The sequence below is a fragment of the Echinococcus granulosus genome (assembly GCF_000524195.1).
Source record: "Echinococcus granulosus chromosome Unknown EG_S00013, whole genome shotgun sequence".
In the NCBI taxonomy this organism is placed as follows: domain Eukaryota; kingdom Metazoa; phylum Platyhelminthes; class Cestoda; order Cyclophyllidea; family Taeniidae; genus Echinococcus; species Echinococcus granulosus.
The window spans coordinates 1,024,591-1,050,688 of NW_020170393.1; the positions used below are offsets into that span (position 1 = coordinate 1,024,591).

Below are 26,098 nucleotides of genomic sequence, written 5' to 3' on the forward strand. Positions count from 1 at the left end.
GCATTTAGAATGGATCTTACGCATCAGGCAATAACACCAAAATTGTACTTGATAAACGTAAAATACAGAACGGACACCGGAAAATGCCTTATGCCTCTAACATAGCTATGGCCGTTCCATCTATTACCTCCTAGAAGTCGTAATAAGCCAAATCACTATGAATGACCATCCATCATCGAAGGTTTGGCGGGTTAGGAAGCTATGGATATGACCTAGAACCACGGCACTGATACTGAAGTTGACCACTGAAATCGAGACATCCACGTGACGATACGTGCATAAGAGCTGTTGGCGAACCACCAATCTAATGGTAACTTTGCACTCCGATTTCACCATCACGATATACTCCCCCAAGCCTACGCTTTAAATACCGGAGAAAGGCTAATAATGATGAGATAAATATCATTTTCTTATCCCATTAATGATACAAGTACCAAATAATATGGTTCGGGAGTATCTATTCGAGATTCATACACTAATGGTGCGAAAGACATTGAAGCCGTCGAGAGCGGTACTGATGACTAGACCAGGCACCTGAGGATGCCATCGGCTCTCGCGCACCTCCCGCTGGCCGCTGTGCAGAAAGAGGAGTTGCACTGGGAGATTGGAGTCACGCTTTTCCTCGTTCTCCACCGCATCCTGCTCCAAGCCTAAGTCCCACAGACTCGTTGTGTCATCCTCCGAACTCGCCACGAAGATGCCAGCCTCCGTGGGGTGCCATTCGATCGAGGTGATTGGCGAACTGTGAAACTGAGAAAAGGGAGAATTCGTGATCAATTAAAAACGGAGGAAGCCAATGAGTCCTTATCCACAACCAAATATGCAGAACTAGTTGTGCTGTGACCAAACTTGAAAACGAAGTAATAAAAACAACAGAGTGCTCTCTTCTTATAAAATGAGAACGAACCAAGGGAGATTTAAAGGGTAATTCAAAAATCAGATACGATTAAGTGGGCGGGTGGACTCACAGAAAAGGAATGGGTGTACGCTGTTAGAGCGCTGTCACCGCCACCACCGCCAGGACCGTAGCATCGAAGCACCATGCGGAGGTCCCACACGCGAATACAACCGTCATCAGCTCCGGTTAGGAGGGTGCCCGGTTGCTGCGCGTTCCACGAGGCCACGTTAACATCTGCAGCGTGCGCATTTGCCACGGTTATCATAGCTGACGTCTACGCTTCACAAGAACAAAAGAGAATCCTACATGGATAACCAGATTGCTCCTTTTCGAGTCGGTAGATCTCGTTAATCAAGTCATTCTTGATAATGAGATATTTTTAATCATACAATTTGCCAGCATGTAAGCCTTTTAACGAGGCACGAGTTAGGAACCAGTCAACCTATCCTTCTCGGTAAAAATGGCTTATATCAAACCGTTAAACACCACGGCGAGGTTATGAGTAAACTAATTTGTTCAACGAAAATGACGCCTACATTTAGCAGGAGCAAAAAAGCAGATTCGTCTTTCAAGCTAGAATAAAAAAGACGCATGCATTGACGAGGTTATGTTTGCTCGAAAATGTGCTATGAACCGTACCCACAGAATAAACATCACTAAGGTGAGAGTGAGAGAGGTGACCAGACATAATTATGCACAGACCCTAAGTCCGCTGCGAGTATCCCAGACACAGAAACTGCGATCAGTGGAAGCGGTAATAAAGACGGTGGGTTCGCTCGGTGACCACTGAATATCCTCCACAGAGCCCTGGTGACCCCTGTAGGGCTTTGATGACACCGTCCAATTCGAAGGCTAGAGAGAGAAAAGATCTTCATTTGTGGCTCACTTAAAAATTAACAAACTTACTATCAACCTACTACAAGCCTACTGGTAGGTTTCGGACAGTAAAACTCGCATTGAAGATGCGTATCGACCAAACTCTGTAAGAGCTCACATCTCAAACCCCACATTAAATAAGCTTATGCACCTGAAAAGATTTCGACTAATTATGCAAATATATTAATAAAGCTCAAAACTTTTGAAGCACAGGTGAGATGAATAGCGGTATTTCAGGAATGAAGTTGTTTCAATATTGTATTAAATCACCTTCTGCAAGATTAGAAGAAACTCACCCCGGACTGCCAAATGAAAACGGCCCCATTATTGTCACCAGTGGCTAGGTTACTGAAGGGCGTGGAGCATGAGCTCCAGGCCAGGCCGTAGCCCTCTGTTCTGTGACCCTTGAAGGTGAAGAGAGGTGTAGGGGACTCGTGATTTCGAGTGTATTCGGCCATCACCGCGGAGTCGTTCACAGCCAGAAGGGGTCGACTTAGGTCCCAAATATTCACCTGAGTGAATAGCATATAAGAGAGTTAGCAATGACAGAGGCCTAACAACACACTAAAAATCCACTGCATGGAATTAGTCACAACACATCATGAAACGGTGGTCTCCAAAGGCCCAAATCTACCAGGTTAATTAAATCGCAAGGCAGAATACTAGATGCTCTGCTCAAGCAAAAATAACAGCCCAAGTCCAAGGATTAAAAAAATAAGTTACTCACAAAATCAAACTTCAGTCGCACAAATATTTACGTCAGAAATTGCAAAAGGTCCTTTAAATCATGAATTAAGAACTTTAAAAAAAATAGTGTCCCTAAGAAGGCTGATTGGAAGTTTGCCCTTCACAATAAATAATTCCTGAAAGGATAGCTTCAAGAAATAACCACAAAAATGCACTAAATTAAAATATGGAAATTGTAAATACAGCACAGACCGCAAATCAAGGACTAGAAGAAAGTCAAATGAAGAGAGACTACTAATACGTGAAATGGTATAGTCCAACTGAATGTAAGTAAAATTACCTCAGCAGACTCGGACCATGTAGCGGCGAGATACGATTCCTGAAATTTGTGAGCACGAAGTCGATTGATTGTGCCACTGGAATGACAAACTTTCGCACATTCCACTTCTGGTAGACTGTCGAGGTCTTCACCGATTTCACCATCCGAACTACTATCTGAGTCGGACTCATCTCCAGTCTCCTGTGGGAAGACCAAACAAATTACGCTTAGCGGGTTCTGTATAAACTTTACCAAAGTAAATAATATTTTAACATTGTGGGTACAATTTGGGATGATCCACTCTAAAGTAGGGGAAACAAACAAATTCATGTTATCTGATGACCAAGTCAAAAAAATTTAGGCGAAGGTCACCTTTGCAGTCATTGGTCTCATGTTGGACAACCGCATAACAATTATGCTGTTGTCTTTTTCTTCCTGCGCCTGTGTACCTGCAGCAAGATAGATCGTCAACGGATCGACTCCGTTCATTTCAACTTCTCGTGAATCTCCCAAGCAATCGAGGAGGGGTTCAAAGGAAAGAGAAGGCGCCTCAACTTGAAGATGATAATACAGTCTGTAGGCCGATTTGTCCATTACCAACTCCTCATCATCACGAAGAGGGCGTGATTGACCTGGAAGATAGATTTCTGAACCTCGTTTTTCCTCTTCACCTTCTGATACTTCATCGTCGTCATGAGTATCACTATTCTCACAGTCCATTATGAATTGCGACGAAATTAGTGCTTAAAATGCAACGAAAAAACAGTAAAAAAATCATCAAGGAGAACGTAGAAACCCAGGATATCAAAAAAGCCAGAACAAAGTCATACTTGGAAATGCCGAAACGCCATGGAAAAAATACGCCCGAACGCAGCAATTAGAATAAGTATGCAAATTGATCACGGCTATGAGACACAACAGCTCGGCAACTAACACGACGCACTTAACACTTCAGAGCCTTACGTACAACGACCACGTGGAGTGCCGAAAGGTCAAAAGCTGGGCGCCGATAAGCAGGTCAGTATATACAAACTTTGCAAGCCAACAATCCGTCAAACATGTACGAAAAAGTTTTTATTCAAAGGCTTTTTTACGATTTTTCGCACATGTTAAAAAACTGTTGCATCTTTACAAACCTTTTTTCCATTTTTTTACTATTTTACCATTTTGTACAATTATTTTTAAAATTTTGATAGCAATTCTGTATTTAAAAGGTAAAATAAGGAGTTTACTAGTGTTTTGTATATCAAAATTAAAACTCGTCCCCGTAATTGCATGCGCGCTTTGCTCAAAATGGGTTGAGACTTTTTTAGAAGCACTCTGTTGTACTTATAGGAAATGTTTTGGAATCCAAACGTATGTTTGAGTTAGAGGAGGTTACAGGATGGTCAAACTGTTGTGTTTTGAGCATATTGGTAGCCCTTTTTAGTTTTAAATCTAAAAATAATGGATCTTGCCACGTAAAAAGCACGGTTATTAAAGGGCAGTAATTAACTCGCCTTGGTTCGTCGGAATACTCGGCTGTGTCACCAACGAAAAGTTGAACGATCTGTTTACTCGTCTGCAGGTGGTCTTTACTGCAAATCTCACTGCGGTTATCTCTTGTTTATCACCATACATTAGTGTATGCTATAATTTACGGGCTACTTGGTCTTATTTAGTAACTCTTATTCGAAAGTTAAAATGCACTAATCTGATTTTGTGAACAAGATTTTTCAAAGGTAGTATCAAGTACTTAATTCGTTGCCACCGGAATCGAAAATGATAGCATGGTGCCTTGTCCCCCTCCTCCTCAAAATTTTTGGATTATCAGACAGTAAGATTTTATCTCTGAGGAAAGTAATGTCTTAGATAGCTTTTCCTTTCTCATTTAAAATATGGTGATGATATCAGTTGATAACAAGCTAAAAATCCACTACCTTCTTTGGTGGGCGAAGTTTTTGATGCTTAAACAGGTTCTTCTTCTCAACTGCTTTTCCTTATGTTGAACTGCGATCATTTTACTCTTATACTCATCAAATAAGTGTGTGTATACGCTTTGTGTCGGCCAATACTGCTTTATCTTGTTGTTTCTGCGAATGGATAACTCCTACATGTTTGTCCTTAAATTTTTTGAAAGGAATGGCATACGAGGACAAATTTTCAAATTGACTAATGTCTTCCTCTAGGACTCTAACGTGACCCTTCGCGAAGAGACGGTGTCAGTCCAACGTAAAAAGCAAACCACAGCCAATGCTTTTTTTGCTTTGTAAATCTCATCCAAAATAATCACTAATATCCAATTTTCAACTTGGCAAGACGCCCTAAATCAATACGCGTCCCGCTCAGGATACAGTCACTGACCATATCTATTAAGCTAATTTTCAAAACAAATTTGTCGAAATAAGGCTTCCATAACGCAGTTACCCTCGACCTCTTTGATTCCGGTATAACCAACAGCGCTTCGCATCGCCAGCGGCTGACACATCAGTCCTGTATGTGACCAGCGTCTGCTCCAGACCAGAACTGTTCGCCAAGGACGCCAATGTGTCTTCTACAAAAGCTTCGCTACTGCCTTTTGCACTTCGTCCACAGTCTCCTTCAACTAGTAGTAATACGCACTACCAAGATTATTCACAGTAATAAAGTAGCTGTTTGCGCAAATATATTTGTGTAAAATTTCAGGAACAGGGAAAGTGCACAAATAAAATTAAGAAGGCAGCAAAGTTGCATATACAAAGTAGCGCACAGCCGGGTTAGTGGAAATGATAAGGATGTTGTGGGGCTCCAGATTTTGTACGTTTTTTTCGGAGAAGAGTGCGGCCAAGACAGGACTACTGGTTATTTCTGGATGGTCGATTGCGATCCGGTAATAATGGTGGTGGGTCGATGGCGCAAAACGAGGATTCGTTTGGCCGCCGCCCGTGGACGACCGCCCGGGGCTAAAACCAATTGGGCGGAAAGGACGGGACTGCACTGGGTTGGTGTCTGGCTTAAACAAACTGGTCTTTCAACACCTTATAAGAGAAAAGGGTTTGTTACTAAAAGGCGGTTAGCCACCTCTATTCGCTGTAAGAATGGAGCACCAAAAAACTGTGAGCACCTTATGATTTACTCATCTAAGTTGCAGTTGCGCCCAATTATGCCTTGTCATCAAATTCTTTACGAGTAAAAAAACAGGGACTTATGATACATAACCCCAGCGTTAAACAAATATAACATTGGATTAACCAATCTCGCATATCGGAAGGCATAAATTCTCTCCTATCTTGTATGAATAGGACTGTGAGAATCCTGAGCTGATGTGATAACTAAAAGAAAATAGGATTCCAATCGTAAGTGCTCAGATCTGATAAGCCAGCGATGAATGAAGTGCAGTAAGAATTATGGTTTTATGGGGATGATGATAGGTTTTAGTTTTAATGATACATAAGTAGAATGCAATTACTCGACGCACCAAAGGAATTAGTTGGTCGCCCTGACTTCCAGGACGGAGCAGACGAGGAGATAACCGCGAGTTGTGGGGCCACAGAGGGGAGGGGATGATATATAGCGGTTGTGGAAGACAGTTGGTGATCCCTCAAGGAGGCTCTTTGCTCGTCCTGATACCTGCGTCGACGAAAGGCCTGACTTATGAATCGCTCCTCAAACTGAGGATCAATCATCCAATAGCAACCCTTCCCTGGTTCGTCAGGTAACCGCGGTGTCTGAGAAAAAAGGGCATTGCAACTAAATGACAACGAAACTCAATGCTAGTATAGGGTAAAAAGAGCATTCTCAACGCATAAACTGAAAAAATTAAACTGCAAAAAAAATTTCACCAATATACAGTTTACTTTGTTTCAATTTACCTTGTAAAAATGTTTGTTTAATGAGAGATTGTGGCGCACAGAATTTTGCCATCCCTTATCCTCTAGACGGTAATAGGGGTAGTTCTGGCTGATAAACTGATAGATCCCCGACAGGGTAAGACGTCGTGTTGGTTGACTGGCCAAAGCCTGAACAATGAGCTGAGCAAAGGAGTACGGTGGCTTGACGGTGGCAAAAAACGGATAGATGGAATGCGCATGCGTGTCCCAGAGCAGCTGTGCACCAGCCGATTGCCCAGATGATGCTGCTGCTGGACCGAAGATATGCAAGATTTGACTTGGTTGTTGCTCCTGTTGATGCTCCTGATTAGGAGGGTTGACAACTGGAGCAGAACTGTGGTGAAGTAAATGTGAAATTTAATCCCCACTGCCGACATGAAATTCGATAAGATGTACAAAACATACCCCTTATCAATGTTGTTTAATGATTTATCGATAATTAGAGAACTGTTCGTTGTAATAGACGTAAGTAACTGTTTCCGTCGACTTGTTGAAACCGGAGGAATTATTCGGTCTAAATGACTATCATCGACTTCAACATCCGAAAGATGCTGTGGGCTTTCTGCCAGTTGGTCCCCAGAGGGACAGGAAGCCTTTAGCTGCCTTCCAGGTACACGTAATGACTTTGTTTGGCAATGAACCACCAGTTCGATTGAAGTATTTGGGAACCGAATGGTACATCTATAAGTTACAAATGAACGGAATATACTAAAGTGGCACTGTTGACTGTTGGACTTACTAAAAGAATTCTAAAGCAAGCTAAAATTAAAAAATTAGCACGTTCCAGCTAGAAAATAGAATCAATGATGGCATTACACAGGAAAGGAATATAAAATTGTTAGATATATAAGACAGCCAAATGAGGAACATGTTCAACCAACAATAAAATAACTGGAAAATGTACTTGACGTATACCCATATTTGAAAATAGCATGCAACACATCATGAGCTTAAAGAGCACTTTACATTCGAAATGTGGTTGAGGTTATACTGAAAACATAAATACAAACGCGGCTACTCAAGTGAAGCACACACTTTCGTGGGAGTCGATACAAAACACTCCCCGGTCTTCGATAATGACCGTTTATATTTATTCCATTCTTGCCCAAGCACTTTAGCAGTAGCCGACCAGCAAACCATGTAATTTCGATATGACGCCGAGATATGAGCGACGAATCAAGCTTCATGTCAGCATCCGAATCACCAACACTTCTACCGATGACAAAGCGTCGACTTCGCATAACATACTTCGTTAGTCCATTAAAAATAACAGCATATGTTCGCGGAGAACGCCTCGACGCCCTACGAGTCATACCAACAAAACCGACCAAAGCCCCCACAACCGAATGGGAGAACTAAAACATATAAGTATTGCAGTAGAGTTCGTAGCCTCCAAAATGCAAAGCATTTGTTTTATGACAATAAGTAAATAAAATCTTTGGCAAAATCTAAATTTTTATAGTCATTCTTGAAAAAATGAATATAGGCAAAAAACAAAAAATTAAAAATAAATAAAATTTTAACTTGGGTTTATTCAGCCTGTTGTGTTTTATAAGGCGAAAATATTTTTACATGGCCATGATGTAGTTTTTTCACGAATCTCCACATAGAACCTTTTGGACTTTTTGCTTGCGGCAAACTTTAATGCAATAATTAAATGAGTGAATTCTTAACAGTTTTTTTCACCCTTGCGGTTGTGCTTGGTATTCACATTGTATATCCCGTGTTTGTAAACACTTGCGTGTAAAACGTGGGTGCCGTCACCTACTTAGAAAAGGTGTAGTTAAGGTAGTTTGAAGTAGGTGATTTTGGCCGTCCCAGTTATTCATGTTTGTTCAAAGCTCACGGGGTGTGCATGCTGAGACCTGGTGCCGGAATGGATGTGCAACCAACTCCACCTCGTAAGCGTAACGATAGGCCGAATGGATCTTCTCGAAAGCAAAAGAGACGTAGATTGGAAAAATCACTGGTGGACCTGGAAACCACTTATGTGGATGATTGGAAGGTTTGTACACATGTCTTGATATGCAGGGCTTTTGTAGTTGAACATGGGCGCCTCTCTTGCTGATCGCCTAGAAACAATCGCTTCTGAAAAGAAATTGACAATTCTTCAAGTAAAACGATTGCTTAAGGATGTTTTAACGAATCCCGCTGTTGTAAATGCGTTCAGACAATACATGAGTGGGCAACTTACTTTATTGGAGCCGGAGACAGGTGCGGCTTCTACGTCCACACGAAGACATGCCCAATTTCTTGGCTTTGACCTTTCTGCCTTCGGCCCCCGGTCCAATATAATGGATATTTTGTCCCGAAGATCAGTTACTAGGTATGCTTTGCCAAATTTTCAAATTTATTAGCACATTAATGAAGCATTTCACTAGCGACTGTGTCTGGGTATTTTTTGTTGACTTTATATGTGTTCTCAGAATTCAGTGATGCTACACTATTTAATTCTGCAAATCCGAATATTTCGCAAACCTTTCAGCAGTAGTTCCTTATTTCATCAGAAACTAGTCTTAGTTTATTTTGCACCGAAACTGTGCCTTATTGATTTTATCGCTTTCATAGTGTGCCTTCGTTGATTTAAGCTGATTGACGTGATATGATTATAGGTCTATTTCCTGAAGCCTTTTTTTCATGACTACATTTTTTTTAGATCTCTAGCTAGAAAACTGAAGGCTGAAGCGGCTCAAACTAATTCCACTTTGCCCCATGAAAAGGGTAACCACAGCAAATCGTCATTGGAAGGTGATTTCTTACAGCAGAAGCCTAACACACTGCTTGATATGGACTTTTCTGATGGGGATGATGAAGTGGAATGTGAAGGAGATATGACAAATACGGAAAAAGTAGTGGAGACAACTGCCGCAGAAGTTGTTCCAACGCCCATCGACAATGGCATAGGTCGTCAGCGGGACGAGGACTATCATCCAACTGCGGACGATATTAGTCTCATGCAACGCGATCTCTATTACGATCTTGAGGATACAGAAGCGAAATCTGTCTCAAGCAGTGCACTCGAAGAAGAAGAGGAGGGCGAAGCAGATAGTCCCACGACGAGTTTATGCACCGTCGAACCCTTCGACACACCTCATCGGGATTACTTCCTGCGTTCGCGAAAAGGTGATGATGCCTCCATGCAGGACTGTCTCGGTGGGCTGACGCCCAATGTACTAAGTATGCTCGACGAGGACGAGCCCAATATGGGTGCTGAAATGGATGCGCTGAAATTCGCTAAAGCCATATCTTCACCCAACGCTAGTGTTGAAAATGATCCAGAGGACCAAATCTATACCAGTTTTCTAAGGTCTCTCTTCGAGTCGTCCCCGCAGGAAACCAGCGCTTTATCTCCTGGAGTAGAACCCGTATGTCCCTATATTGCTTTTGTTCACTAGTTTTTTTTGGAAAAAAGTTAATTTTTATCCATTTAGCAACCACTCGACCCCATGTTGAACCCAGATGCCGCGCATTGTATTTCGGAAACATCGAATGCGCCGATGGGCCCGAACTACTCCACCGCGAATGAGAGCAGAACAGGTGCGGACGAATGTGACGATCCTGACTTCGATGTCATGGCTGAATTGGAGTCCATTTGCTATGACGATCTCTTCGACGAGTTGAGATCCGATCGTGCTGTCCGTATCTCAAAAATGGAAGCAAAGGTAACTTTTTCTTTTCCTCATGAAGTTGATAACTGTTTCCTCAGTTGTAAATGCCTATCTTTAGTCTCTGAATTTTTGAAAATGTCGTTTTACTCTATCAATGTTCTCCACTTCTGTTTCGCAATCAATGGAGCGGCCCTACAGAAGTACAAACGTTTTTAGTGATTTATTACTGATCTCTCCAAGGGTATCGAAATCAACGAAGTAGGAAATGAGGCAAACTCTGACATCAACTCATTGATGTTCCTGAACCTTGACCATAGGAACTTTTCTAAAAGCTTGGTTTAAGATTTTATTTGAAAGGGACTGTTGTTTAACTATTTTCTATGTCCATCGATAAATTTTTGTCGAAATTAGCTATTGGTACTAGAGTCAATATAAAAAACAATCAGTTGAAGTCATTGTCACTTAGTTTAATTTAATCGGCAAGTTCACTCAACCATATCGCTGGGGATAGTGTTTACTTTTTCAAACGTTTATATGCCACCTTTCATGCATATCTTAAGCTACTAAAAACTCTCCAAAATAATACTATCTCCCTCTTTTAGGAAATAAATTTTGCCAATGCAAGTGTACTTGGGTTCATAGGTTTTACTAATTTTGGTCACTAGTCATAAGTCATTTTTTATCGCGGCTGCCGTCAGTGCTACTCATAAAAGCATATTTTTTGTTGCCGGCGTCGCAATGATCTAATCCACTTTCCTCTTTCATCAAACCTGTGTGGGCACGTTAGGAGCTACGGCGAGACTTGGTGGATCTGCTAAGCGATGATATCTTCTTCGGAGAAGATTTTTCCACATTTGCTAAGGCTCCCACATCAACAAAATCATCTGCTGCACAACACAAAACTTCCAGCGGCAAAACTGCTGATGTGTCCTCATACCCTCCTCTCCCACCACCTCCTTTGTGAGTTTCCACGTATTATTTTGTACCCGACTTGCCAAAAGTATTTTTTAACTTATAAACATGGGATGTGTCGTGCTTGTATGTCGGAATTCACCCACGCCCATATTTCAACTTGTCATTATTAAAGGTAGCAGAGTAGGAGTTTCCGCTATTGTTTCGGAGCATACATTATCTCTTGCTTGATCATATATCTTTTCTCTAGTGATTATAATACAAATGAACGCCTTCGACGTCAAATTTCTATGCACGTGCAACTCCTCTGTTCCACCCTGACCTGCTGCATCCACCGTATAGATTTGGAGAAGTCAGTGTGCAACGTCGTGAGAGAGGCCTTTACCGACTTTCGCGGTGCCTTTCGGACAGTCAAAGAGGATCCATACACATACGTGACAGGCCTCTCAGATCTCAACGATCTTTTCTCCTCCGCATCCGCTTTCATGACTGAGTTTGCCGGTCTCACTGTCCTCCCACTACCACCACCCGTTCCCCCTGCCTCCGCCTCGAACCCTCCTCTCCTACCCCTTCCCTTCAACCTTCTTGACTTTGTTGCTCGCAGTTCCATTTGGGCCTACCCGCACTTCCTTCCCCGTGGTCTTGCCTCTAGACCGCACACTCTCTCCAAAAGACTTTTCAGCAAAGACGAGGATAACCTTATTGTTCTTGGTCTGGCCAACCTAATTGAGTTTGCTCCACATCGATTCAACCTCTTCGCGGAGGGTCTTAACCGTCGCAACAGACCCACGGTAGACAACTCTACCGCTGCCGCAGCTAAGCGTGCCATGGTGTTCGACTTCATTACTAAAACTCTCATCCCTACCAAGACTAGTCTGCAGCTGCACAATCGCAAACTCTACATGGAGAAGATGATTCAACGAGACTGGCTCAATGTACGACGGAATGCCAAGTCATCTCTCTATCTCCTCATCCTCGATCTCATTTCGGGGGATTTTGAGGGATTGCAGGCACAACGTGACCTCCTCCGCGCCTGCGTCACCAGCTTCGCGCACCGCACACGCGCCGCTTCTGTCGGTGGTGGCGTGTTGCAGCGAGGCAGCGTTTTCTCACGGCCTGGCTGCTGGTCACTCCTACCACCCGAATACGTGCATTGCTGCCGCACGCTGCAGGCGCAGGTCGAGGCGGGCGCAACAGGCACTCCGCAGCCCTCGGTGGAAACCCTGCTCCCTGTGTTCACCGAGGGCGCACCCCAAAATGTGGAGTTTTTCTTATCGGCACTGCTCACCTGGTGGCCTCCTAGTGATGCTGATGAGATGGGGAAGCGGGAAGAAGAGATAGCTGAAGTCAATGCCTTGTGAGTTTGAGATTATGTTATCCGAGCTCTTTCACATCCTCCTAATTACTTCATTATCCATAGTATAATTCATGCCGGTGTCGTCTTGGGGTTAACAATTTTGGGGGCAGGATTCTTTAGTTTTAATTTTTATCAGTTTTTGTATCGCCGCTAGTGTTGTAGCCTCGGCGATGCCTAGCCGTATCAAAGAAATCAAACTGCGATAGAAAGTGGTACCATCCTTGTCGGGCCCATTGGCTTGATAAGCCAAAATTAGAACACCACGCCACTACCTACTGGTCGGTCGGCAAACCCCTCAGATCCTGTAAGTCCATGAGTCCCGTCGTACTCGGACGCTCAGTGGTATTGGCGTTATTCGTCATTCTCGAGCGTTTCCATTAGATATCACGGGGGAGGACAGCTAACACGCATTGGTCCTCGTGCTGCTGCTTTCTTCACGATCATCCCTTTTGTTATGCTAGATTAATTTTTGTAGGTAGTGCTTATTGCTGGGACTCTTCCCTCTAATAGACTTATGTTTGATAGGTCTTTTTGTTGTTCTTTATTCTTCAGCCCTGCTCCTCCACCACCGGTAGGCGTGCCATCAGCTAATATGATCATTTTACTGCCTACTTTGGTTCAACCCGTCGTTCCCATCACTTCCACAAACCCGTCCTCATGTCACCTTCCTCTTCCTGTCACAACTAGCATATCAACGAGTCCAGGGCCTCTACGACCTCCAGCAATGCCTTCTGTACCACCCAAACACTCTCTTCCTAGTTCACTAGCTCACCCGATCCCACGCAAGGTTGGTTCTTGCTACCTGCCTTCATTTTCTGGATTTCGTATGCGCGATTCAAGTAACCATTTGTCGAAATCTCGTAAAGTGTCCTAGTTTTCATATGGTATGATTTCTGCGAGTTTGAATAGGAAGAGGCTTCAACGAATTCCTCCTTTACTACTTTGCCTCTTCTTACATTCCTTTAGCCTCCTCTTGCACTCCCCCCCAAAACGTCTCGCCCTAACCAGACTCAAGACTCCCAAACAACGCCACCACCACCCAGCAGCAATGGCAGTAGTACCCGCAATCAGTTCCTGCCCCAAGTGAGCAAAATAATTCACTCTTTCCATGCAGTCCTTGATCGTGTACTGCGCGGTCTGACCTCACAAACGCAATCTCGATCCTCCACCTCTGCTGCACTCACGGCTCGTTTCCTCCGACACTGTCGTCGTGGCACACCTGGCTGGCTGCCCAACGTTACTACGGCTGTTAAGGAAGCGGACGAATCAGACGTCCGACGGGCACGCTGCCTCCTTGACCGCTGCCGCCTCCACCTCGGTCGCCAGACACATGCAGAGGTTGTCCGTTCTCTAACCGAACATCAGCCCATTATTCCTCTTGAGCGCCTTCTTTACCTCCTCTCTCCCTCGCGCCCTCTGTGGGAGGAGTTCGTAGCACTCTGTTTAACCCCCGGGCAGGCCCGATCCCTCCATATCTACCCGATCTATGCGCATTTACAACGTGTGGGAGAAATTCATTCCCTTCTTCACGCCTCTCTTCCCCGTGCCAAACGACTCTGGTCGCGTTTGAAGAAGCTGGCAGATGCTCGAGAATCCGAAGAGTTGAGAATTCCTGCGATTGAGGGTGCGCCTCACCTCTCCGAATCTTCCCGCAGTGGCGGCGGTCGTAAGCGATCGAAGAAACGGCGACGACGACAGCAAGACTTGCGGAATGGAGATGAGGATGATGAAGACGGAGAGAGGCAGAAGCCATCAAGAGATGTTTACAAATCAGCCTGGTCGCTGCTTGAGACCGCTTTGAAAGACCGGCACGCCTTGCATGCTCAGACGGCTATCTCACTGGACCCCTTTCAGAGGCCCTATTCTAACTTTTCTCAAACCTTTGAGGTGGTTGAAACACTGGCTCGGAAGCCTTTAACATCACTAGAGCATGCTCCAAGCCTCCAGCAAGTTTCTACGCCTCCGAAGCCACTGCCAAGGCTGGTGGACGTGTTCGCTCACCGATCCAATCCTACGTTGGATGGTGCATTTGTGGAGAGTCTGCAGTGGGAAGTGTCCACCGAGCTTTCATCTAGCGCCTCCGCAACGGCCAAATCAAAGTTAGCGAACCGGTGTCCATGTTCTTGCCATGACAAGAGGAAGTGGGGCGCCTTAACTCCACAGACGCCCTCACAGTCGCACCAATCGGGTCTTCTGACCCCTTCTGGGAACAAGTCCTCTGCCAAGGCGGATAGTCTGGGACTCCGACACTGCATCAAATGCAGTCTTAGGGTGGGTGGATTGGTTGTTATCAATTTGTTTATCTCACTGCTTTCCCGTCTTCTTTATCTGTTCGTCTTTTACCTCCTTTTTTCACACGATTACATTAAAATTTGATTTAATCATAAGAGAGGAAGACAAGGGGTGCTGCCACTTGTAAGATTATATGGTTAAATTACAGCACCTTAGTCTCAGTGGGTTAGATGTATGGCAAGGATAGATCTCCGAACCAGTCAGGAAACACTTCAAGTATAGAGTCCCTTGTGTTTCCACTCCAACTTGGAACATTTGGATCAGGTAAGCGCTCTTTCAATTACCGGCTTCAAAATCTACCCACCGGAAATTAGACCTGTCGTTAGCTCCCCGTCAGAATTACACCTATCACGCCCTCTGTTATAGTCGTGGAGAATGGTCAGTTTCTCTGTTGTTATTATGTGAAAGTCTTCTGGATCATCTTCTATACTTCACAAAGCACTGTTTAGAGTATTTCATCATTTACAATGTAGCCAACCATACACTACCGTAATAGCTCGCTTTTGGGAATATGACGTGGTGCTTTAGTTCTCCCGATCAGGTCTAATGCGTGAGTGTCGCTTTGTTATTACTTTGTCTTGACTCTCTGTAGTCGATTCTAGGTCATCCACGTCTTGTGACGAATCTTGAGCAGCTTAACAGGAAGTCGCTAAGGTATAAGCTACCTCCGAATTCATTGCCCTCAGAAGTTGTGAAAGTGAAAATATTGTCCTTAAAGCCTCTCCGCCCCTCTGCCACAGCTCACCGGCAGTAGTTCAGGGTACTTCACACCGATGTTAGTGAATAACATCTCACAGGCTTCTAGTTATCGTTTGCTCTACGCATGAAAGTTAAATTAGTGCTCATATTGTTTGCGTTTGTTAGGATTAACCCGCTCTATAACTTGACTTTTATTCCCGCTCTCTTTTAATCCTTGTAATCTGGCGCACAAACATACGGAAATAAGCATTCAAATAACTCATTAGCACAAAACTCAAGGCTTTGCAATTTTATCCTTCAGGTTCACCAGGGCGTGGTTTACGTTGATGAATGTAATTTCCACCTGGCTCACGTCCAAATCACCTGGCCGGAGGGTTTCAGTCCTCCCATGACCTCTCAGGCTGCTTGCATCTACCCTCTTCCTCCACCCTCGTCTACACCTCCTCCCCCACCTCCTCCTCCTCTTGCCATCGCAACCCAACTTAACACACAGCAGGCACTTCATGCCTTGGAAGCCTACCAAAAATCCAACTCTAATGGCAACGCTCCCAGGGTACCCGATTTGGCTCGGCGTCAGGTCTCTGTGGATTTTGGCGAACTGGTTTTACCTGCTTCAAGGAAGCCCCTCGATCTGCCCGATAGTCCAGCTGTCCTCTCTCCCATGACCGAGGAGTGTGTTAAGACTCTTGCCTCGGGTGCGTTTAGATTTGTCAAATTTGTCGCTTTCTTTCAATCTCATCAACGTAAATTTCCATATCTTTTCTAGGTGGCATGGCCTACTCCTCTTCCTCACCCATTTACCCACCCTCCATCTTCCAAATACCCCCCGTTGAAGTTGACGATGAGGCCTGTTTCAACACTGAGGCATTCAAGCAGCGTAACAGTGAGAAGGAAATCTCAACGGCGACGGCCATCACCACCCCTCCCACTGGCAGCGCTGGTCAGTCTTCTGCGTGGTCCATGGCGGAGGACCGTCGACTTCTCGAGTACTTCCGTGATGTTGGTCGGTGTTCGTCTCGACTCTTCCGCAAACTGGCCGCTCAATGGCCTGAGCGGTCGATGGAGGAGATGATGGCACGGTTTAAGTACCTCATGCTGGTCGCCTATGGCGAGGACTATAATATGGACTTGATCGGCAGCGATGAAGACTACGAGGGCGGTGATGGCAGTGGTGGCTGTGAAAGTAGTTGCGAAGGCAGTGGCAGCCCCATTGACTCGGACCGCGACATGGAGGAAGAGGAGGAGGAGGATTAGCGGACAGAAAAAACTCCTGATCCACAAACTGTACATTGGTTTGCCACAGGACTTCTGGGCGCAAAGTTTGTTTTACGCAATAATTATAGTTAATTGCCTCACTCTAGATTGACCTTTATCGTTCTCTCGACAGTGGCACATTGTTTGACGGTAAAGGAGGTTGTAAAGGTTGAGACGTTGCCTTTGTGGAATAAATAGAAAGCTTGATAATGATGTGAGGTGATGGCCTTACCTACAAAGCATGTGACTGGTGCGTACAAGGTACATAGTGTTTACCATGCAGGAGTCGATTTGAAATGGTTTTGCTTATCTGGAAGCTTCCATCGACGCTACTTTGAAGATAATTTGAGACTATGGGATTCGTATTTAATAAATGGTGGTTAGACATCATTAGGGACATTTTGAGCACAGTACGCATGGCATCCAGGTGTTTACCTACTTGCTCTGAGTGGCTTCATCTTGCCCATGTCTCGACAGTTAAGCGCCACTCCGATGTCGCGGATGAAGCGACATTGGTGTTACCGAATGAAATGATAGCCCGAAGCGCGCTGCTCAAGAGGTGGATAGATAGAGCCGGAGTCGCTGAGACCAACGGTAAAATCGGAAGCACTCTATTGCTTGCCTCTTGAAATCCCGATGATCAGGATGAAAGTGCTCCAGTAAGTTACTTTGATAAGAATGCTTTATTCTCCACGATCTAGCATTATTACACCTGCTATTTCCCGTCTCACACAACGCATTCTGATGCGCGAGTCCCACCATTGTTCCATTTATTGCGACTCCTACCACCACCACTTCTTAAGCGCATCCAATCACCTCTCAGCCGTAGGCTCCCAACCCTTGGGCAGCCAATAAACTGCGCCTATAAAAGGTCCGTTATAGAGCTGTTGCTATCTAACATGTGCAGGAGGGCATTATGGAGAAGTCCTTAATTTTTAACGACTATGGGAGCCTCCTGTTCCCGGCTTATGAGAACACCTATTCGGACTGCGGTGAGTACCCTTGCTCCAGTCGGGATTACCTCCGTGAAGGAAAAAGTGCCATTGAATACGCGACCTACGATGCACCGGGGTCAAATACGTCCGCTGCGGCTTGCCACTGGTTTGGAAGTAAATACAGTGAGTTATGGCTGGTATTTGTTTCTATTTTATTCATACATGGATTAATGAAACTAAACAGCTTAAGTGGGGTTCTAAAATCTTAATGTAATCCAGGTAGTTTTCTATGATAAAATACCGATTTTGTAGCCAACACGACTGTCGACTTCCTTGCCCAGATTCATTTCTTCATCAATGGTAGCACTAATTTTTTCGAAGCACTGATCCATTTGTAGCTCCCTGCTAACCTTCCAAGCTTTACTTATTAGGAGAATTATGGCTAAGATCCTCAACCATCTGGCTTCTTTGTTGTAAAGGCCGGTCTTTGGAAGTGGTGGTTATTTCAGTTCTTAAAGGCCGCTTGAGCCTTGCTTTCCTTTTTTATTCTGTCATCACCCGAAAGAGAAATTACAAAATATTTGGGCATTCTTTCCTCCAGCGCTTCGAGTTGAACACATACTGGTTAATTTAAGGCTTTGATTCTGTGCCCTCAAGTTGTCATCGTAATTACAACAATACCCACAAGTTACCTGATAAATCTCGATGTGAACATAAGGGAGAAGTTAGAATGCTGCTGAGCTTGAAATGAGCCATTATTTTGATGTGGTCCTTACAAATGCTTATTGATTCTCTAGTAAAGCATTATTTAGGAATATACTGAAATTTTGTAACACTTGTAACCGGCCTCAGACGCAGCGGACTCGCCTATCACCATATCTCTCATTTGTCTCACTAAATGGGGGCAGTTTGTTCAGTCCAAACACCATGTTTACTCAGGTCCTACATTTCCCTTCTCCCTCCCCCTCCCCCATCTGCCTTAATATCTCGCCTTATCATCATGGGTAAACAGAAGGGAGGCTTGATTAGACTTGTAGCAGGAGTAGCCGAGAGAGAGAGAGAGAGCACGGGTGGACTGTTTGCTCGCAAACAGAGTTTGCTTCTGTGAAGTTAGCACAGCTGTCAGACGCCCCCATTACCGTCGGGTTGTTCTCACAAACCTACTCTAATTACATTCAGCGCGGACGTTTTTCATCCATCCTAGTGGTGTTGCCATCCTTTTCCACTTAGGTTTTGCAAAAAACTGACCTTAGTTAAGGATTCACAATTTTATCGAACTTGGGCTATTAAATAGTTTTTCAGTGATAAAATCAAAGATATTTCCAGCGACGAAAACTACCCCCTTTAGTCACGAATATTCAAAACCAGTTATTACCACAATAAGCAACACAAAGTGACTGAGCAAAATGAATGGATGAAATGTCCAACTATCTTGCCAATTATTCTTTCCTTCTAAGGCAATTATGAGTCGCGACCACTGCCACCCAACCAATCGCCAGAGTGCGCGAGTTGTGGGGCCACCGATATCGGCGGTCGCTTCTGGGTGTCACACAGTGTCCCTGGGGTGGCTCTCTGCGAGACCTGTCAATTTCAGCATCACCAACAGTCGCACCATCAACACCACCAAATTATCTCTCAAAACATTCAATGGTGTGACTACACCTTCGCCAACAGTCTGGAGGAATTAAGTGGGTTTACTACTAAACATGCTATTGAACTTAATGTGGCAGTTTTAGCATAGAAAAATGGTTGCATTGACAAGTTTTGAAGCTTCATTCCAAAATAGAGTGCAATGATTAATTTACCGTTGATAAGTGTCGATATCCACAGGTGTTTTGATTTGACCAACTACTGCGAATGTCGCCTACAACAGCATTATATTAATTACAAGAGATAATGCCGGATTTACAATAGGAAAGAAGAAATCTCAGGGAGTACAAACAGCATCCATGCTCTTATCTCCCGCTCAAATATTTGACTGCGCATGAGCGTCTCGTCATTTCCTTCCTCTGTTCACGGCGTGCCATTGTTGCCCACCATCTTGGTTAACGGTGCTGGGATGACAAATGCGTTGACTACTCGGAAAAACTTGTCACTCACTACACTATTCGGTACTGCCACGTTATCATTCCTTCCTAGATCTGTGGGAGTTGAGTCCTACTCGGACTTAAAAAAGCAGTCAGCTTTTTAATATTTAGCGTTTTATAAAGGGATATTATCTCAGATTTGATTAGATTAACTAGTTATTGCAACACGCAAAAACTTGTTTCACGATGACTCAAAATTAAACTGAAGTGACTACAGTCGCGGTTTGGCCATAACTACTTGACCGCTGTGTCAAGTCGCTACGACCGCCATGGAGGCCAGATAGTTTTGTCAGGTGAATAGTGCTGGTGCTTACAGCAGCAAGCACGGTTACTTTGAGGTTTCTGTGACGGTTGCTACGCCTGGATGCATACGCATGCAGATTTGCGGAGCAGAATTAAAAACACTTTTGATTCTCCAAGGGTAGCCCGTTACTGATTTGCACTAGTGTATAGTTATTACGATATCCTCATTTTACAAGGACGACTTCACCGCTTTTTTGCCATTTCCCAGTTTATAGAAAAGCCTAACAAGTTAACCACACATTGAGGCAACGACATTAGTGCATGAATCAGGGAGGAGGGAGACGGGAAATTGAGTACTTCGATGAGCTTGAGCAAAGCGGAAATGGGGAAATCATAGTTTTATTTCTGAATTTGTGGCTCTTGCACCTTCAAAAGGCACTCAGCATTTTACTAAAGGTCCGGTGGACTTGCCGTGGCTCGTCGATGCATTATTCACGTGTGAATCTCAAAAAATGTAGTCCTAATGTCTTAAAGTATTTCTCAAGAAGAAAGTGCGCGAAAGATTGCTCAAGAGGTGCAGTTACGAATGTCGGTGGACGTTTCGGGTTGATCAATTCTTGGAATCATGCCTTAAGGCGTCCACATTTCACGCTCAGCTTCAAGTGTCTAGTTTTGGCATGGAATTCGTCCATTTGCACGGATAAACTCATTCAAACAAGTTCAACGCGATAAATGGTACTTCACGAAGGTGTATGAGGCTTAAACTAGTTTAGTAAGCCCAGAGGGGGATTTGATGTCTAGTAGCAGAGACGTAAAAATGAGATGGCAGTGCCGTCATTTAACTACCTAAGCTGTGGCACTTTTATGGCCTCACGCTCCGGTCCTTTAAGGTTACTGCTACATGTAAAACAGTGCTAAAAAATGTTTTACTTTCTTGATGTAGAGTAGCGTTAATTTTAGTTGCCTGGATAGTTAAATCAGCTCGAAGGGATTCAACTAGCTAGGCATAAACCGTGGCATCTACTTAATCAGATGAATCAGTGATGAGGACGGTGAAGTCAAGGTCTTTGGGGATGCTATGCGAGGACAAAGTGACCATGTTCGTCGTATTACTGCTGAATACTTCACCTACTCTAGGAACGGCATTCCAGTGCCCCAAGTAGGCTCGTCATAGTACGCAGACCTCGTTCGCACAAGACACTTTCAAGCAGACGTATTTTCGTAAAAACCGGACGATATTTCATTCCTCCAAGGACGCTGTTCCGTGTGAAATGGAGCCCCGAAGTCTGTTTGAACTACTTAAAGGTGATGAATAGTCTAACATGAGTAAAATCATTAACTCTATTAAATGAACGAACAATTAAACCTACCTCGCAGTAGTTGAATGGCTCTTCGAATCACAACTCTGTCACAGGACCCCATTAGTTCATCGCGGTAAGCAGCTCTCAAGCATGTGATTTCTAATTAAAATATTTCAGCTTTTGGTAATTCTTCGTATCACTAATTCTTGTCCCATCCAAATATTCCTAAAAACGAAATAACTGTAGCGCTCTGAGACTTCTCTGACGGTGGAAGAAGTCTCGGACTGAGGGGCACTGACATGGGACCCGATGGCCTTGCTGCGGAGCTTTAAGTGCTCGTGAAACCAAACTGAAGAGCTGAACTAGCAATCAAAGTAGTACACAACCACTAATTTGATGCATTGGATGTCTAAAACGACAAAAACATTAAATCAGCGGAGGGAGTTCAAGTTCCCATCATACAAAGTTAAATGGCAACGACGATAGCTGCAGCTGTACCGCCACATTTACTGCCGGCTACTTAGACAATGTTCCGTTTCTTCTTTTAAAGAATTTGTGGGAGATCAGTCCACTTTTGTTTATACATCATATTTTGAAATTGTATTACCTTCCATTTCTCTAAAGACCTGGACTAATTATGATCGGAGGCTAAGGTTATCAAAGTCGCAGTTTAGCTGACAAAATCTCCACCCTCTTTTTCATGGACAACATATTTCCTCTCCTTAAAAGTGCCTGGAAATGGGACATTCCTATCGCCAACAGAACAGCCGGAGGAAAAGGATGTGGAAGAGGAGGACACTAAGGGAGTGGACTGCTGGACCTCACAACGAGGAGCAAGGGACACCTCGGAATCCGCTTGTCCCGATGTCTCCCCATTCCTTCTCTGGCCAGTTTCTAACAAGCAACTGAAACAGGATCTCAGCGCTTGGGAATTGGTGGGATGGTGTCTATGTTATACTTTGGTGTACTTGGAAAAGATTAATCGACTCACTGATGAGAGAGGAGGTCCTGGGTGGTTTCCTTCCAATACAAGCAAGCATATTAGTGTCCCTGAGTTATGGAAACAAAACTAATTTACCCTTGAATGGTGTGCCAATGGTTACGGCAATGTAATTGATCACAGGAGTCGCTCTCCATTTAATCTTTTACCAAACTCAATTGTGAATTTATTTCATGATGATGGTGAGAAGTTGCTGCAATGCTTGAGGTTCCACTTTGGATAATTTCATTGATGGCTGCACCGTGCCGACTGTTTTTTACTGAAAAAACCTATGAAAGGGAAATCCTAGCCTTTATTTTACTTATTTTGTAAAAATTACCATCTGGTGGTTAATTTGCTTCCAAAGACGATTCTGACACCCGCAAAAAGACCGGGAGATTAGTAACAATATAGAGGGAGATTAAGAGGTTAGGTGTCTTTAAAATAAAGGGGCAAAATTTATATTTTCAACTTTTTCTTTAAAAAAATGTCTATGTTAATCAATTGAGCGTGGCTTGGTCTCTGATTTCAATGCGTAAAAGAGTACTCCCACCTTGCGGAAATAATTTTTTGCCCCTCTGGCGAATACGAATGTGGCTCGTGATCATGACCTAGCCACAAAAACACTCCATTGGCATATGTTAGAGAAAAGCATTTCCTAGACCCGTGTCTCCCACTCCGCCTCCCACTCCATCTGTTGTTTTTTTTCGCCTCCCAATGCCGGCTCACCTGCCAGACTGCTGACATGTGTGCACAGCGCACGGGGCAGATTAGCTAGCAAAACCTTCCTCCGCCAACGTATCTGTGGTTTTAATTAACGTGTATGGACCACCACAGCCATGACTAATTTCCCTCTTTCGTTTCCTCTTCTGCAACCTAGCTTGGGATGTTGGCATACTCCTGTCGTAAGCCAGAGAGGGTCACGGTGTGTGCCAACTGCCAGACCTCGGCAACCACCCTCTGGAGACGAAATGTGGAGGGTGAACCTGTGTGCAACGCCTGTGGCCTCTACTTTAAATTACACAAGGTGAGGATACACCTTACTCTCTCACTGGTTGCTGTAGCGAATGACTGGCGTGGGTAGTTCACGGTCAGAGGCCGTGGTTTGAGTATGTTGTGCATATCTCAGGGGTCGTTTCATAGCGTTATCTGCAGCCCTCACACAACGTAGTGAGAGATGAATAAATAGGGATGTTTGAACCGGAGACCGTTACCAGAACAGGAAAGTTAGATCGGCTATCTACCAGAACAGTAAAGCTTCCACTAGCCCTGTGTTCACTACTTGGCAGACTACAGAAGTTAGCATTTTCCCCTGCCACCGAGATCTTTTCAACCAGTCCTTGAGACTCAGTTTTGGTATGTTATGCCGTTATCACGGGTTGTTTCAGAGTGGTCACTGAGATATTAGCTGGAGAAAAGCGAAGCTTTATACACTTCCATGAAGGTCGAGGCAAAGCAGTGATCGCAGCACTTACTACCAGCAGATGGGGTAGTACACGCGTAAAATTGTACATAAATCTTGGTGAGGTAGACTAGTTTCTTTCATTGTCGTGGTATTATATGCCGTAGACTACTTCAGGCGGACGTATGTTACTTGTGCCAGTTCCAGCGTGTATTCAGTGCAGGTTGTTTCGCAGTACATCTGCTCAATGATTTCATTTGGCTTGCAAATTCCCAATTCATGCACTCGGAACTGTAGCCTTTTTTATCACCTCCCATTGTTGGAGCTTAAGCTTAACAATTACCATCGGACACATCGCCACCGCAGAGGAGAGCCGCTAGAGATTCACTTAAGTCCCATGAAATGCTCTTATTATCAGGCGAAAAAGACTTATGGGGACGTGTAGCATTAGGATGGGAGATATTTTACGTGAATGAACTTAAATAGGTTGAAATATTGTCTTTTACTGAAGCACCGCTAATTTTTCAAGGTTATGCATGATACATTTTCTCGATCTTTGACCTTTTCGAATTGGGCCGATCTTTCCCCACCCCCGTGGAGGGATGAATAAGTCGAATTATTGTGAATTCTGTCCCAAGTAATTAACTGTTGAGGTGGCAACCCTTATTTTATGCATCACCGCCAGAAAAGTACACTTCTTCAACCCGACCGAATTATTTGCGAACAGCTTTTAAGGCACAGTTTAGGCGTGTATTTGTGATTTCATCCAATTGGCATTATCTTGAGATGTATTTAGCTAGTAAGTAAATATGAATTTGCGCCTTTCCTACCGGATGATAATTCGAACGTTTCGGATCGGGTAAGGAGAAATTGAGCACCCGCCCAAAACATCAGGCTGCGTCGGGTTATTTTCATTACATCTAGGTATATTCACCTACAAACCACTTCTAGACTGACTCGTTGGCATGTAAATTTCGACGACCACTATGATACAGTGAGGACCAATTCGCAGTGAGATGTCGAAGTTGGTACTCTCTCTCTCTTCGTTTTGCTTAAAGAAATTCGACTATCTTCAAGCTGTTTCATGTGCTGGTCATGTTTTTGGCAGAGTTAGGTCCAATAACTGCCACTATGAGCTATTCAAAGCCAGAGAAGATAGGCTCCTACTGAATTATAGAGAAGCCTAACGTAGGTGGTGAGTAGAAGGCAGATTTACGCACAAGGGGTTGCAGTATGAATAGTCTAACTATAAGACAACTTTTGACAACCCTGCGACGTGTCAGGACATTATAAAGGTCCCATTAATAAATGCATAACTTAGCCTTGGTTCACATTGATCCTCAGGCGGTCGTGTTTTGCCCTCGTGGTGCACGGTATAAAGTTGCTATCCTGCAAGTAAAACAAAAATCTGAGAAATAACTCACAATTAAAAATGAAGACAACTTTCACCGCTTCTCTGCTGGATAGAGGACCTCCGTCCTTGCATCCGTCATGTGAGGAGCACGCCCCCAAAGGGAATTTGCTTTTTTTAATAGGTTACCCGTTTACTTATCCAAACGCAAATTATTTTCAGGTTAATCGTCCTCTTTCGATGAAGAAGGAGGCTATACAGAAACGGAAACGAGGAAAAAAGAGATCCAACAGACAGGAATCCTGCCGGCCATTTCTGCAACAGGTACGTTTACCCTAGTATTCGGTCAGGAACTTTGTGGACATCTTGGCCCGGGAAGGTGAAGCTTACACTGAAAAGTGGAAACTCATCACTAGTTCAGCTCAACGTTTGGCTTCCAATTTAATCGTGTCGCTCACTCCAAAAGGCACTTTATTCGCAATATATCTTGAAACACCTTAACGGCCTTGGATGGCCATTTTGAATGAACAGTTGGAGACGATGAATCCGAGTGTTTTAAATTGCCATTCTCCCCTTCCAGCCCACGGAAAAACACCGAGTTGAGGGCTCAAGTAACTTCCGAGAGACGAATGAAGCGTGCGACCGACATATCAACGACGACTACTTTCTTTTTGGACCCTTTCCTCCACGATTAGCAGCCAGCGGCCCCACGAAAGCCGACGAGGAGCAGGGCAAAATCGCTCACAGCTACATGGACACGGCCTACTTCCTGCCCAATTGAGTCTTTCAGAGGGCATTTTGCAGGGAATCCCCTACCCAGTACACAGACATGCACATTGGCACTGGCCTATTAAAACCCTTTCCTCGTCCCCTTTGTGCCCCTTTAAAGTAACTGACGGGTGAACAAGCTTAACTCACAAGTGCTTACGAACCTTTGTGGCGGATGGATAATCAACCTTCGAACAAGAAGAGTCCTCCCTGTTGATGGTCGCAATAGAGAACCGCTAGCCTCTACCACGAACCACACAAAATTATGCCTAATTAGTCGAT

General features: G+C 44.2%; 4 protein-coding genes across 4 annotated transcripts; 2 read left to right on the top strand and 2 right to left on the bottom strand. All coding sequences in view use genetic code 11, as the record gives it.

The window, feature by feature from the left end:
- Positions 1-468: 468 nt before the first annotated feature.
- On the bottom strand, positions 469-3,500 carry EGR_02824 (Glutamate-rich WD repeat-containing protein; the record flags this gene model as incomplete). Its single annotated transcript, XM_024492073.1, has 6 exons — positions 469-750; positions 969-1,172; positions 1,601-1,750; positions 2,071-2,286; positions 2,802-2,981; positions 3,153-3,500. The coding sequence occupies 6 exons, from the start codon at positions 3,498-3,500 to the stop codon at positions 469-471; spliced, it is 1,380 nt and encodes a 459-aa protein (XP_024353567.1).
- Positions 3,501-5,600: 2,100 nt separating this feature from the next.
- On the bottom strand, positions 5,601-7,941 carry EGR_02825 (Forkhead box protein K1; the record flags this gene model as incomplete). Its single annotated transcript, XM_024492074.1, has 5 exons — positions 5,601-5,776; positions 6,217-6,466; positions 6,611-6,962; positions 7,034-7,309; positions 7,664-7,941. 5 exons carry the CDS (start codon positions 7,939-7,941, stop codon positions 5,601-5,603), a joined length of 1,332 nt encoding a protein of 443 aa, XP_024353568.1.
- Positions 7,942-8,483: 542 nt separating this feature from the next.
- Positions 8,484-16,750, top strand: EGR_02826 (hypothetical protein; the record flags this gene model as incomplete). The annotated part of the gene is made up of 10 exons (XM_024492075.1): positions 8,484-8,633; positions 8,671-8,954; positions 9,285-9,993; positions 10,060-10,290; positions 11,024-11,196; positions 11,399-12,505; positions 13,058-13,292; positions 13,472-14,776; positions 15,798-16,191; positions 16,263-16,750. 10 exons carry the CDS (start codon positions 8,484-8,486, stop codon positions 16,748-16,750), a joined length of 5,076 nt encoding a protein of 1,691 aa, XP_024353569.1.
- Positions 16,751-17,666: 916 nt separating this feature from the next.
- Positions 17,667-25,829, top strand: EGR_02827 (Transcription factor GATA-6; the record flags this gene model as incomplete). Its single annotated transcript, XM_024492076.1, has 6 exons — positions 17,667-17,868; positions 19,143-19,373; positions 22,079-22,251; positions 23,176-23,322; positions 25,271-25,372; positions 25,629-25,829. The coding sequence occupies 6 exons, from the start codon at positions 17,667-17,669 to the stop codon at positions 25,827-25,829; spliced, it is 1,056 nt and encodes a 351-aa protein (XP_024353570.1).
- Positions 25,830-26,098: the final 269 nt, after the last annotated feature.